Raw genomic sequence first — 14,937 nt, forward strand, 5'->3', positions numbered from 1 at the left:
ATTATATCTCCCAGCTGGCCTGGGAGCACCTCGGTATCCCCCAAGAGAGGTTGGAGGAAGTGGTGGGGGAAAAAGGAACATCTAGGAATCTTTGCTTAGAGTGCTGCCCACTTGAACGGGACCGATAAGTAGTAGAAAATGGATGCATGGAGATGGACGGTAAACTGTGACCTGAGAAGTTGCTCTAAGGGTCCTACTTTTGGGCAGTAATAATATAACAACTGTGTTTTTTGCTCCCCCAGGTGTCACTATGGCTGGCAGGGTCCTTTCTGCGATCGTTGCGTCCCCTACCCTGGCTGCGTACATGGCTCCTGCTCAGAACCCTGGAAGTGTATGTGTGACACAAACTGGGGTGGGCTGCTCTGTGATAAAGGTAACAACTAATGTGGACCTATATTTTTTTTTCTTCTGTCCATTTCTGTACCTAGGTATCCCTTGTTCATGCATTCTTTCTGCATAGCTGCCAGTTTATCATAAACAGGGATGGATGAGGGGGTCTTCTCTGAGAGTAAAGTTTCACAGTGGTTAGTACTGCTGCCTCATTGCTCCAGAGTCGTGGGTTTGAGTCCTGTCTGTGTAAGGTCTGCATATTCTCTCTGTGCCCGCATGAATTATTCCCAGGTTCTTCCAGACTTTCGCCCTAAGATGCAAATGCTAGGTGAACTGGCAACTCTAAATTGACCCCTTAAGGAAGAATTAACAGGCTCTGCAGTGGACTGGCACTGGGTTGGTTTTCATCTCATGCCAAGTGCTGTCAGACTGAGCAGCAAGCTCCCAAAACTCTGAAATAGATAAGCAGATTAGAAAATGGATGCGTTGGTGATGAGAACTGGTTCCTCATGCAAGATTTATCCCTGCCATGCACCTGATAGATGTGGTAGAACTCATTACCTTAAATATAAACTGATCAAACAAATTAAAGGAACACTTTGAAAACACATCAGATCTTAATGGGAAAAAAAATCCTGCTGGATATCTCTGCTGATATGGACTGATATGGTAATGTGTTAGGAACGAAAGGATGCCATACTGTTTGATGGAAATGAAAATTATCAACCTACAGAGTGTTGAATTCAAAGGCACCCTGAAAATCAAAGTGAAAAAATGATGTGGCAGGCAGGCTCGTCCATTTTACCAAAATTTCATTGCAGCAACTCCAAATCGTACTTAGGAGTTTGTATGGTCCCCATGTGCTTGTATGCATGCCTGACAACGTTGGCTTGGGTGGGGCTACATGTTCTTAATGAGATGACGGATGGTGTCCTGAGGGATCTCCTCCCCGATCTGGACCAGGGCATCACTGAGCTCCTGGTCAGTCTGAGGTGCAACCTGGTGGCGTCTGATGGACCAAAACATAATGTCCCATCCTGAGGTGTTTTATTGGACTAAGGTCAGGCGAGTGAGCATGGGGTCCCGTCGATGGTATCAATTCCTTCATCATCCAGGAACTGCCTGCATACTCTCGCCACATGAGGCTGGGCATTGTCGTGCACCAGGAGGAACACAGGAGCCACTGCACTAGTATAGGGTCTGACAATGGGTCCAAGGACTTCATCCTAATACCTAATGGCAGTCCCGGTGCATTGTCTAGTCTGTAGAGGTCTGTGTGTCCCTCCATGGATATGCCTCCCCAGATATACCATCACTGACCCACCACCAAACCGGTCATGCTGAACGATGTTACAGGCAGCATAACGTTCTCCACGGCTTCTCAAGACCCTTTCAGGTCTGTCACATGTGCTCAATGTGAACCTGCTCTCATCTGTGAAAAGCACAGGGTGCCAGTGGTTGACCTGCCAATTCTGGTATTCTATGGCAAATGCCAATCGAGCTCCATGGTGCCGGGAAGAGAGCACAGGGCCCACTAGAGGACTTCAGGCCCTCAGGCCACCCTCATGAAGTCTGTTAATAATTGTTTGGTCAGTGACATTCACACCAGTGGCCTGCAGGAGGTCATTTTGTAGGCTCTGCTAGTGCTCATACTGTTCCTCCTTGGCCAAAGGAGCAGATATCGGTCAGTACTGTTGATGGGTTAAGGACCTTCTATGAGGGGCCCTGCCCAGGTCTTCTAGAATAACTGCTTGTCTCTTAGAATCTCCTCCATGCCCTTGAGACTGTTGGGAGACACAGCAAACCTTCTGGCAATGGCACATATTGATGTGCCTGACATCCTGGAGAAGTTGGACTACCTGTGCCACCTCTGTAGGGTCCAGGTATCTCCTCATGGTACCAGTAGCGACACTGAGTGTAGCCAAGTGCAAAACGAGTGACAAAACAGATGAGGAGGGAAAAATGTCAGTGGCCTCCACCTGTTAGACCATTCATTCCTGTTTTGGGGGTCGTCTCATTGTTGGCCCTCTAATGCACCAAAGCAGCTGAAACTGATGAACAAGCCCCTCTGCTACTGAACTGACCAGATCTGCAGCCCAGAAGCTTCATTAACTTGATGCTGTACTCATTAAAAAGTGTTCCTTTCATTTTTTGAGCAGTTCATATTTATATATATATTAACTTGGGGAAGAGAAAGTCGTCGGCAGGTGCAGGAGATCTGGCGAGTAAGGTGAGTGGTGAAGAACAGCAACATTCCTGTTCCCCAGAAACCTCTTTACAATTGCAGCGTTATGAGATGGCACATTATCGTGAAGAAGGAACCACACACTGGACTGGAATTTGTCCGTGCTAACTCATCGAATTCTCTTCAATAGCCGATCAAAAACACTCGCGTAGAATTCTGCATTTACTTTCTGCCCTTCAGGGAAGCCTGGTCACGTGTTACATGAAGCAGAGTATTACGTAGTTACGGTGTCGGCCACTAGATGTAAATCACAGTACTCTTTTAAAACAACTTGTCTAAAAACTTTTGGGTCACACCTTGAATGTATCTATTAATAATCAACCCGAAGAACCAGGCAGGAGGAAGCCTTTCGGTTGCCTCTTTTATTTCTCATCATGAAGATGAATACACTCCATCACAGCAGCCTGGTCACAAAGTAATGACAGAGCGTTATATTTATAAATAACTAAATTTATATATCAGTGCTGAATTAATTCTTACTCTGATTGGTTCATTAGCTTGAATTCACTCTGATTGGCTAAAAGACATGAGAGTTTTAGCAGAGAGCATTAACCAGATTACATACCCCAAAATAAAAGTCTCATTTCTACTACATTCTTGATCCTTACAATTCTTTCCAATACTTCTTGAGTTCCTGTGTGTGTGACAACAGTCAACTCTTACTGGGTACATGATAGTCAGCCAACTTCTTCAACCATCACCCAGAACCCTCTTATTTTTTTGTTGTTCATGTGACCTTTATCTGGTTTCCTGATTTGCTTGATCAAGTTTCTAACATGTATTAACCCTTTGATATTACTTCTAAGATAGATGCTATAGTTTAATGTGGAAAGCATTCCAACACTTCATGCACAATAGTTATATTACCCCATAATGACTATGTGACCCCAAAGTCTCATTTTTCTTCCACATAACTTAAGTAGGCTTCAAAATGTATTGACATGTGTATCAGTGCAGAGAATACTCCATCGTTAAATGTCATTTAGAGTGTGGTGACCAATGCCACCAGCTCCCCACTCATCCTGCTCTATTAGCCCATAGAAATCACCCAACGACACGTCCCTACCCCCAGTGTCACTACATTTAAAGCATAAAGCAGACTTCCAGTCCTCCCCTCAACAAGCCCATTGATGGCTCTGCTAACTGGGATTCTTTCTTCATCTACGAAGCTCTGAAAAGGCCCATTTGTTCCTCAGGGTCTTTCAGCTAAGTATCTATGTCTCAATCCCCCCCCCATTCCCACCAGTATTATGAACACCTGGTGCTAATGGGAGGAGTTCTCAGTCTGACTTTTTTTTCTGGCCTCTTGATTGGCTGCAGCTCAGTAAGTGGGGAGGAGCCAGGATTGTGTTATACAGACAGTGAGGAGCTAAGCCAGCATATCCCCTCCAGGTGCAGTCCCATTGGCGATGCCAAGGGGGAGGGGGGCATAAAACCCTCTGCCAGAATCACTGGAGTGCAATATTCTTATTCATGCATGATGCTTTAGCTTAAAAGGTCAGTTTGAAAATTTAGAAAATAGCCGAGGGTTTTTTGTGTCTTTTGATATACTGAGTGTAAATCGGGCACAGCTGCACATGTTCATTTGAAAACATCCATCACCTGATGTTTTTTTTTTCTGTTCCATTTTTGCTTCTCAGACTTGAATTACTGTGGTAACCACCAGCCATGCCTTAATGGGGGCACCTGTGCCAATGCAGAACCCAACGAATACCAATGCATCTGTAAGGAAGGCTTCCGAGGCAAAGACTGTGAAATAGGTGAGTAGAATGCTGATGGCTGTGTGCCAGGCTGTTGCCCAGTAAAGACTGGGCACTGTTGGGAGGCTTTCTGCAGTTGTATAAAGTGGCACATTTATTATCTGTCACCTCTGTCTCTGTGCAGACTCTGTCTTCCTTCTTTAGCCCTGTGCAGTAGCAGGAGCAATAAGAGTGTTGCCACACATACAGAATAGTTGTTTTAAATAGATAGACAGGACTTTATTTGTCCACTGGGGGATATTTGGCTTTTTACCAAAGCTCTTTAAATAAATAGTGTCACAAAACGACACAAAGTCATCAAAAAGGTTTGGGGCAGCCATCCGTATAATGTGCTTTGGCTGCAAAAAGGGTTAAATGATTCTAAGATGTTCACAAGTACGAGTCCAAAACAGAACTGACTCTGGTTGCTAAAGATGGCGGATTTTATATGCCGAGCCTGGAAGTGACATCATCATTGGCACCAGAACTGGAAGTGACATCATCAGTTGCACCGGGACTGGAAGTGACATCATCGGTGTCCTGGAACCAGAAAGTGCCATCATCAGTAGTGCCAGAAAACCGGAAGTGGCATTATCAGTGGCACCGAGAGTGGAAAGTGGCGTCATCAGTAACACCGGGACCACAAGTGATGTTATCGGTGGTGTCGGAAACTGGAAGTAATATTATCAGTCGCACCAGGACCGGAAATGATGTCATCGGTGGTCCCAGAACCGAAAAGTGCCATCATCAGTGGTGCTGGAAACTGGAAGTGACATTATCAGTGGCACCGGAACCAGACATTATTAGTGGCGGCAGGACGGGAAGTGACGTCATGAGTGGCGCTGGTAGCGGAAAGTGGTGTCATCAGTGGTGCTGGAAACCGGAAGTGACATCATCGGTGGTGCCAGAATCTTGCAGGATTTCCCATGGATGGTCTGCAAGGGATCGAGAAAGACAGTCAGTGCACCTCGCCGCCCCCTGGCCTGGCATGGAATTACAATCATTCAGACCCTTTAGGTGTCTCCCAGTCACACGTGTGCGACATCATATTCATAGGTAGATGATTAAATATATACACACACGCTATGGTCTGAACACACAAAACGAAATAAAAAAATTAAAAAAGAAAGAAAGATTGATTCTAACTCGGCAGTTCCAGACCCAGTGAGGCATAATGCAGGCATATTGCTGTTGGTATAAAAGACCCCCAGTCGTGTTTCTTGACACACTTCTGCTGTAGTATTCGTCGGCTGAAGGCCTTCAATGTTGATGTGTCACAGAGAGGATGTGCAGAGTTGTTCATAATGGCACTCAATTTTGTTTTAATTCTGTTCTTTGCTACGACCTCCTGGGGGTCCAGAGTGTATCCCATAGCTGAGCCTGTCAATTAATTAGCTTGTTGATTCAGTGCGCCTCTCTTGAAGTGATGTTACCAGCCCAGCACACCACACTGGCCATCACAGAGTTATAGAAGACATGAAGGATGTCACTTCTCACATTAAAGGAAAAAGAACCTGCTCTGCCCTTTCTTCTATAGTTCCTCTGTGTTCTGAGTCCAGTCCTAGCAATCATTGATGTGAACCCCCAAGTACTTGTAGGAATGGACCACCTGAATAGTGACCTGACATAGAGGCTCTTTGGCGTGGTGAAAGTCAATTAGCCATTCCTTGATTTTGCTGATGTTACATTGCAGACAATTCTTTCTGCACCAACATACAAAGTTCTCTGCCTGACTCCTCTCTGCTGTCTCTACCCCCTTTAAAAATACGCCACATAAGTGTAGAGTCATCTGAGAATTTCTGTAGATGATCTGACCTGCTGTTATATTTGTAGTCAGAAGCGTACAGAGTGAAGAGAACAAGAGACAGGCCTGCTGTTCATGGTGGTGCTCCAGTGTTCCTCACACAGTCCTTGAGACTCACAAACTGCACCCTGCCATTATTAGGACACCACAGGCTCATCCACCTGCATATCTCTGAGTTGACCCCTTAAGAGAGATGGCTGGTTGGTACTGAAATCCCTGGAGAAATAAAAAAAAGCATAAATTTCACAGCACAGCCAGCTTTGCCCAGGCGAGGATAAGCCTTGTGGAGCAGACAGTTCATTGATTCCTCCACTCCAGTCTTTGGCCAATAGGCAAACTGCAATGGGTCCAGGTGGTCTACCACAAGAGGACTCTTAAAGTCCAGGACCAGCCTTTCAGAGGTCTTCATGGTGCGAGACATCAGTGCCACTGGCCTGTAGTCATTAGGTGAAGAGGGGTCTGACTTCTTTAGAACAGGAACAATGTGTTCCACAGCAGTGGCACTTTCTGGAGCCTTAGTGACAGACTGAACAGGTGACAGAGGACACCACAAAGCTGGTCAACACAGGCCTTAAGGACTCGACGACTGACTCAATTTGGTCCCGCAGCTTTACCTGTGTGTAGCTTCCTCAGTTGTCTCCTCACTTGGTCTTCAGTTATCGACAGTCCACACTGATGGTCAGAGGTGGGCTTGTCACTGGCCAGTCCAGTTGTTGATGAAGTAGAGATGGTGCGGGAAGACTGGACATTGGAAGAAGGAGGTGGTGGAAGGGAAAATCAATGAAAACAATTGCTTTGGGGCGTTAGCTTTGCCCACATCCCCTTTGAGCACCTGAGCCCTGGATTGCTTGAGTCCAGTAATGATGCCCCAGTCCATTCCAGATGTCCTTCATGTTATTGTGAGTGAGTTTGTTGTCTTTTTTAGATTTGTAAATTTCCTTTCTTTCACTCATATTTATTTTAGCACTTACTGTGTGTCCTTCAGAGCCCCTTTGTCAACAAATTTGAATGCTTGCTTTTTGTCATTCAGGTGACCTTTTAGCTCCTTAGTAATCCAAGGCTTGTTTTTTAGAAAACAATGCATTGTCTTTGAGGGCACCGTAGCATCGACACAAAAGTTATCATAGTCTGTGATGCAGTGACAGAGTCCCTCAATATCATCCCCATGTGTCCCACACATCATTTCCCAGTCTGTCATTTGGAAGCAGTCATTCAGAGCCACTTCAGCCTTTAGGTTCCACTTCCTCGCTCTTCAGGTGGTAATGGGTTGCCGTCTAATAACAGGCTGGTAGCTGGGAATACGATGAATCGGAGGTTAGGAGCAGGTGCTGATACAGCACCCACCACATGACAAACCAACTCAGGATCCCAGATTAGGACCCAAGTGCAGCCATGCAACGGGTGACACCTCAGCACCACACCAGTTCAGGTGGAATGGAACAGTGTGATGTTTTTTTTGGTGGCTGGAGTGCCAATTCTGCCACCAAACCCCAGGTTTTTTCACTGCAGGGCCTACATGTAAGGCTGGATATAGAGTAACGTCATACCCAGGATGGTGCAATTGTAGGTTAAGGGCCTTGCCCAACGGCCCAATGAAGTAGAGTCGCTTTTGGCGTTTACATGATTTGAACCGGCAACCTTCCGATTGCTAGTGCAGATCCCTAGTCTTCAGAGCCAAAAATCCTCTTTTGTAGGAGAAACCAGGCGTAAATGTTAGAAATGAAAACATACAACCTGAACGACTCAAGTCAGGGTCACACAGCAAGGTTCATATCAGGTGGTTGTAGCTTTGGTTGTTGCAGCCTTTGGTTTCTTTAACCAGGTGGGATGCTTGGGATTGAAGGGGTGGCAAAGTTGGACTGAGTGGTCTTCTCTTTTGCAGTTGTTTTTCTCTCTCTCTCCTCCTGGTCTTGCTGACTGCCCCTTTTCATAATAAAACCCTGCCTTATATAAGATACTAGCTGGTCCCTCATGGCTTCACCCGCGTAGCAGTGAAACAGGACAAACTTTAAAAATCAATAAACAAACAGGTATCGCTAGCTAAGCCAAAGCATGGACAGAGGTAGACCGACTCAAAACTAAGGCTGGCGAGAAGTGACGAGGACCCTGCCCGGCTCCCCACTCCTGACGCCACGCGTCCCCCTCCCCTCGGCCCGCAGCCTCTGTCTCGGATTAGCATGAATATATCACTCCTGCAAACGAACTTTGATTCTTAGCACGATGAGAGAAGTTGCAAAATCAACCAGAATGTTTAAGCAAACTATAGAAAAAAACCTGATCTAAATCCGTTAAGTAGTTCTCTCGTGACAAGCGAGCAGACAAACGTTGGATTTTATATAGAGAGAGAGATTTGTTGCAATACATTGATATAGGCAAAACCACATTTAGGTACATTTAATTATGATAATGATGGCGGAAATAAAAGAAAAAATCATAAAATTACTAGGAACACAACAGGGACGTAGGAGCTTATTGTTCCCATTACATCTTTAAATTTACATGGCATGTTCAATGTTTACATGTTATTGTTAAACTGTCTAAATCCGTTAAGCAGTTCTCTCATGAAAAGCAGACAGACATACAGACGTTGGGTTATATATAAATATAGAGAGAGATTGAATTAGTCAAAGTTTGGGACAACCAATACGTTCCCATGGTCTGTTTGAGTGTTGATTAAGTTACTTTTGGCTGGACACGAAATATGTTCATTTGAAAGTCCCAAGCCTTCATTTTACATCTTCTTACAAACTTACACACACTGGTCATTTTATCAAAGTTTTAATAAAGTCATATAGAGAAAAGCCAAGCAAAATGACACCTTTTATTGGCTAACTAAAAAGATTACAATATGCAAGCTTTCGAGGCAACTCAGACCCATTCTTCAGGCAAGATGTAATCATGAAGAAGTGGCCCGAGTTGCCTCAAAAGCTTGCATATTGTAATCTTTTTAGTTAGCCAATAAAAGATGTCATTTTGCTTGGCTTTTCTCTACATTCATAATGGCTAACACGGTACAACAACCTAGTACAATAAAGTCATATGAAAAAGTTTGGGAACCCCTCTCAGCCCGCATAATAATTGACTCTCCTTTCAACAAAAAAGATACCAGTGGTACGTCTTTCATTTCCTAGGAGTACTGCGGAGTTTTCCGAACAAAGATTTTTAGTTTAGTATGAAATTAAATCAAATGTGAAAAACTGGCCATGCAAAAATGTGGCTCTCCTTGTAATTTTGCTGATTTGAATGCCTGTCACTCTCAATGCTGATTACTTGCAACACCAAATTGGTTGGATGAGCTCGATAAACCTTGAGCTTCATAGACAGGGGTGTCCAATCATGAGATGAGGTATTTAAGGTGGTCAATTGCAAGTTGTGCTTCCCTTTGACTCTCCTCTGAAGAGTGGCAGACAGCATGGGATCCTCAAAGCAACTCTCAAAAGATCTGAAAACAAAGATTGTTCAGTCTCATGGTTTAGGGGAAGGCTACAAAACAACTGTCTCAGAGGTTTAAACTGTGAGTTTCGACTGTAAGGAATGGAATCAGGAAATGGAAGGCCACAGGCACAGTTGCTGTTAAACCCAGCAGGTCTGGCAGGCCAAGAAAAATACAGAAGCAGGATTGTGAGAATGGTTACAGACAACCCACAGATCACCTCCAAAGACCTGCAAGAACATCTCGCTGCAGATGGTGTATCTGTACATCGTTCTACAATTCAGCGCAATTTGTACTAAGAACATCTGTATGGCAGGGTGATGAGAAAGAAGCCCTTTCTGCACTCACGCCACAAACAGAGTCGCTTGTTGTGTACAAATGCTCATTTAGACAAGTCAGATTCATGTTGGAACAAAGTGCTTTGGACTGATGAGACAAAAATGGAGTTATTTGGTCAGAACAAAAAGCGATTTGCATGGCGGATGAAGAACACCGCATTCCAAGAAAAACACCTGCTACCTACTGTCAAATTTGATGGAGGTTCCATCATGCTGTGGGGCCGTGTGGCTAGTTCAGGGACTGGGGCCCTGGTTAATCAATCAATCAATCAATCAACATTTATTTATATAGCACATATTCATACAAAAAAATGTAGCTCAGTGCTTTACAAAATGAATAGAAAAATAGAAGACACAATAAAAAATAAACATATGTCAACATTAATTAACATAGAATAAGTAAGGTCCGATGGCCAGGGTGGACAAAAAAAAACAAACTCCAAAGCTGGAGAAAAAAAAAAATCTGTAGGGGTTCCAGACCACGAGACCACCCAGTCCCCTCTGGGCAATCTACCTAACATAAATCAAACAGTCCTCTTTGTATTTAGGGTTTTCATGGAAGGACCTGATGATGATGGTCACGTAGACTTCTGGCTTTCAGTCCATCAATGTTGGTGCATCAGGATGCTTTGAGTAGGTGGTGGTGGCGCAGGCCGCCACCACAAAGAAACCGGAAAAAGAAAAAAGTCGAGGGTCAGATGAATTCAACCCAATATCAACAAATTCTTCAGGATAATGTTCACACATCAGTCACAAAGTTGAAGTTACGCAGGAGTTGAATATTCCAACAAGACAATGACCCAAAACACAGTTCAAAATCTACAAAGGCATTCATGCAGAGGGAGAAGTACAATGTTCTGGAATGGCCGTCACAGTCCCCTGACTGGAATATCATCGAAAACTTATGGAATGATTTGAAGCAGGCTGTCCATGCTCGGATGCCATCAAAGTGAACTGAACTGGAGAGATTTTGTATGGAAGAATGGGGTCAGAAAGACCTCCATCCAGAATCCAGACACTCAATAAAGGTTATAGGAGGAGTCTAGAGGCTCAAAGGAGCAAAAGGAGGCTCAACTAAGTATTAATGTCATATCTCTGTTGGGGTGCCCACATTTATGCACCTGTCTAATTTTGTTATGATGCATATTTTCTGTTAATCCAATAAACTGAATGTCACTGCTGAAATCCTACTGTTTCCATAAGGCATGTCGTATATTAAAAGGAAGTTGCTACTTTGAAAGCTCAGCCAATGATAAACAAAAATCCAAAGAAATAAGAGGGGTTCCCAAACTTTTTCATATGACTGTAAATACATTAAAATAAACAATGACACTTTTTAAAAATTTATACCTATTTTCCCATAATTCCTGTCCACATCTTTTTTGCCGACACCCCAAACTTTTATCTACTTCCAAAAAATTTGACAGTTTTGGCGAACTGCCTTATGAATATTAATGAGGTCATTTGCCTGCCCTTTCAGTTACAGAACATTTCTCACATGAGCTCTGAGCCCACGACTTAAGAGTCATCACCTAAATAATAACAGACTGAAATAAAACACACAAATTAAAAATTGCAAGTCGAATATTTGAAACTGTCAAAGCTCAATCTTCCAACAGCATTACAAGAGTATTTCAGGTGTTAAACATACCAGGTTAGTGTGGATGAAAGGTGAAAACAAAGACTAATGTCTGAGCTTTTAAATGATAATCTAATAGTGTGGATGGGGCCTAAAGTGTCCATTTTTTTACCAGACAGCAGCTGGGCTGAGTTCTTTGCAAAAGCATCAGAAAACCAGCAACTGTGGTGAACAAAGGCTCATTTGCAAGTATCTGTCAGCTAAGGGAGCGAAGAGAAAACTCCTTTTGGAAATGTCTAATCAAAGCAGGCACTCTCCACTTCTGTTCTTATCCAAAACGAACACACCCTTGAAACTCCTGGCTTACTTATCTTCATCTTTGTTGGCAGAGCACACATTTTACAATTTCTCACAACAGACAGAAATGTTACAGACGTCATTATCACCAAGCTCAAGGTTATTTTCCCACGAGAATCCAAAGCTGTACTATCTAACTCAGCAAAATATTTGGATTCTTACTTTGCCATTCGGCATTCCCAGAACACACTGCACTCCTTTAGGTTGTCAAGACTTTCGGGCTAAAGCTTTAACCTTTTCCACTGACAGATGTCAGGTGATACGCATCTCCCTGAAAATTGTAATTGCATGTCCAACATACAACATGCCGCCATGATAAACCAGACCATATTAAAACATATACCTTTATTTTAGTTAGTAGAAAACACAAACCAGCTTACCCGATATACTCCAGTTTCTAAGATCCCATTACCTGAAGCCTTGTGGGAAAAAAAAATCAATAACCTTCAATCTACAGTGCATTCAGAAAGTACTCAGACTCCTTCACTTTGTGCACACTTTAGTCGATTTAAATGTAAATGGAAACATTTGCCATTTTTGCCAATCAGTCGACACCCGATAATCCATAATGACAAAGTGAAAACTTGCTTTCCAAAAGGTTTGCAAATTCATTAAAAATCAAAAACTGAAAATCTCTCATTCCTATCAATATTCAGATGCTTTGCGACGGCACCCCAGATTGTGGTCAGGTCCATCCTATTTTCTTTAGTTCTCCATGAGATTTGTCGAGAACTTGGTTGAAGTCCGCCTGTGGCAAACTGAAATGGCTGGACATCAATTATTGGCACTCATGAACCTGTGTACAGAATGTCCAACAAGTCACATGGCATGTCAGGACCAAAAGCAAGTCGTGAAGTTCAAGGAACTCTCTGTAGACCTTCATGATCAAATTGTGGTGAGGTGTAGATCAGGGCAAGGAGATAAAACTATTTCTAAAGCTTTAAATATTCCCAGGAGCACAGTGGCCTTATTATAAATTGGAAGAAATTTGGAACCATCGGGACTCTCCTAGTGTTGATCATCCGGTCAAACTTAATAAACAGCCAGGAAGGGCCTTCTTCAGAGGAATTGACCATGGTCACTCTAACAGAGCTTAAAAAGTCCTCTGCTGAGATGGAAGAACCTGTCAGATGGACAGCCATCTCAGCAGCAATCCATCAATCAGGCCCTTATTGTAGAGTGGCAAGATGGAAACCACTCTTGAGTAAAAGGGCATATGACAGTCCACTTGGAGTTTGCCAAGTGGCATTTAAAGGTCTCCGAGAACACTTCAGAAAAAATATTCTCTGGTCTCATGAGATAAAAACTGACCTCTTGGGCAGGACTCCAGACTTTGTGTCTGGCTACAGCCGTGCACCGCTCATTACCTGCCTAATACCATCCCTAGGGTGATGCATGGTGGTGGCAGCATCAACAGGGCCGTCGTACCAGCATTATAGGCCCCCGGTCAAAGTAGTGTGCTGAGGCCCCTTTTTTGATAGCAAAACAGAAACCTACATAGGCATCAGAAAAATCGTGGGCCCCTGTGCTATTGAGGCCCCCGGCCATTACCCATTGTGCCCATACATTAACTCTTTCAGAGCGGATGTCGACTTTTGTCGAAATTCAAGGGGTAGAGGACGGTAATCAGCCGTAAATGGCGACAAAACTTGCCATTACGTTTTAGTTTGACTCTCTTTGCTGGAAGGATGGTTCGCTTCATTGATTTGACCTCGATTACCTGTGCATGCATGAGTAGCAAAGAACAAAGGACTTCTAAAATGACATCGACATCTGGCGAGAGACCAAAGCGAATGCACAATGCAAAATACTCCATGGACGACATTTTGAATATTACCGCCGAATCGGACTCTGACTTTTCAGACTGGAGTGATATGGAGATGGAGATCAAAAACGAAAGTGAGGTACCAGCTTCAGCTGATCGTGATGCTGAACATGCTTGTGTAGCTGATGCTCCAATGGCAACGTTCACCTGGGAAGACCACCACTTACGATGACAAGAACTACAAACCAGATTGCGTCGCACTGCCACGCGAAGACCCCCCCACATTCGTCCAAATAATCTTGGTAGGGTGTGTTTGCACTTATCTGGACATCTGGACCCCATTACCCCCTTGACTGAGTACACTCTTCGTTGAATGCTTCTCTACAGTGATAAAGTTCTTGTGCTCCTTCTTTTAACCGTGTCATTTTCTTGCTAAGCACTCGTACGTATTTATGTAGGTTTACTTTTAAGTCATCAAGGGTAGAGGCAACTGCTAAATAATGGATAGTAAAACATGCAGTCCACATGGTCTGTACCATGGAAGGGCGCTATATTCATCGTTTTATTGCTTACCACGAGTCGTTTTCACTCATCACTTGTCTCTCATTTCACTTTTAGCGGAGCACGCCTGCTTGTCCAACCCCTGTGCTAATGGGGGAAGCTGCCTGGAAGTCTCCACTGGCTTTCAATGTGAATGTACTGAAGACTGGACGGGGCCCACGTGTATGGAAGGTAAGAATTTCTTCCAAAGCATCAAATCACCTGTCAGCTTTTCTTCTTCTCTTTACATTCCTCATATTTAATCAAGTTGGGCAGCGTGCTCACATCGTTACACTCGGGTGCGTCCAGCGACTGAGTTAACTGATGTGAAAGTTGGAGCATTTCACGTTTGTGATTGACTTCATCCAAGAGTCAGTTATTGCATTTTTCTTTATTAAATAGTTTTGTAACAACGAGTCCCTATTCAAAAGTAATAGTGATAATAAAGAAGGCAATTCCATGTGTTAATAGACGACATTAAATTTGTGCTTTTTAACAGCACTTTACAATGGTGATATAAACGGAGCACAAAGAGGTTTGTGGTGGCTTCAGGGCTGCAATTCAAATTATGGGACAATGGCATCGACCGATGGATGTTAGTGGTGGAGGGTCTGTGTCCAATTGGTGTGCAATTTTTTTAAACATAACATTTTTGAAAAGTTAACCTAATTATTAGAGTAGTAATAAATAATTAATAATTAAAAAATAACTACTGTAATCACTAGGGGGCACCACAAAGCCTCAAAACCCAGACACAATCACACCCAAACCAGTCCCTATTTATTAACAAAATGTCATCTCCACAGA

At 43.5% G+C, this 14,937-nt stretch overlaps 1 protein-coding gene across 1 annotated transcript in view; it reads left to right on the forward strand.

Moving 5' to 3' along the window:
* Positions 1–14,937, forward strand: part of LOC120538720 (protein jagged-1b) — a 261,014-nt gene that overhangs the window by 202,259 nt on the left and 43,818 nt on the right. The window contains exons 6-8 of the mRNA XM_039768138.1: positions 243–373; positions 4,216–4,335; positions 14,209–14,322. Coding sequence (XP_039624072.1) covers positions 243–373; positions 4,216–4,335; positions 14,209–14,322 — 365 coding nt within the window. The remainder of the gene's footprint in view (positions 1–242; positions 374–4,215; positions 4,336–14,208; positions 14,323–14,937) is intronic.

The sequence above is a fragment of the Polypterus senegalus genome, chromosome 11, assembly GCF_016835505.1.
Source record: "Polypterus senegalus isolate Bchr_013 chromosome 11, ASM1683550v1, whole genome shotgun sequence".
Classification (NCBI taxonomy): domain Eukaryota; kingdom Metazoa; phylum Chordata; class Cladistia; order Polypteriformes; family Polypteridae; genus Polypterus; species Polypterus senegalus.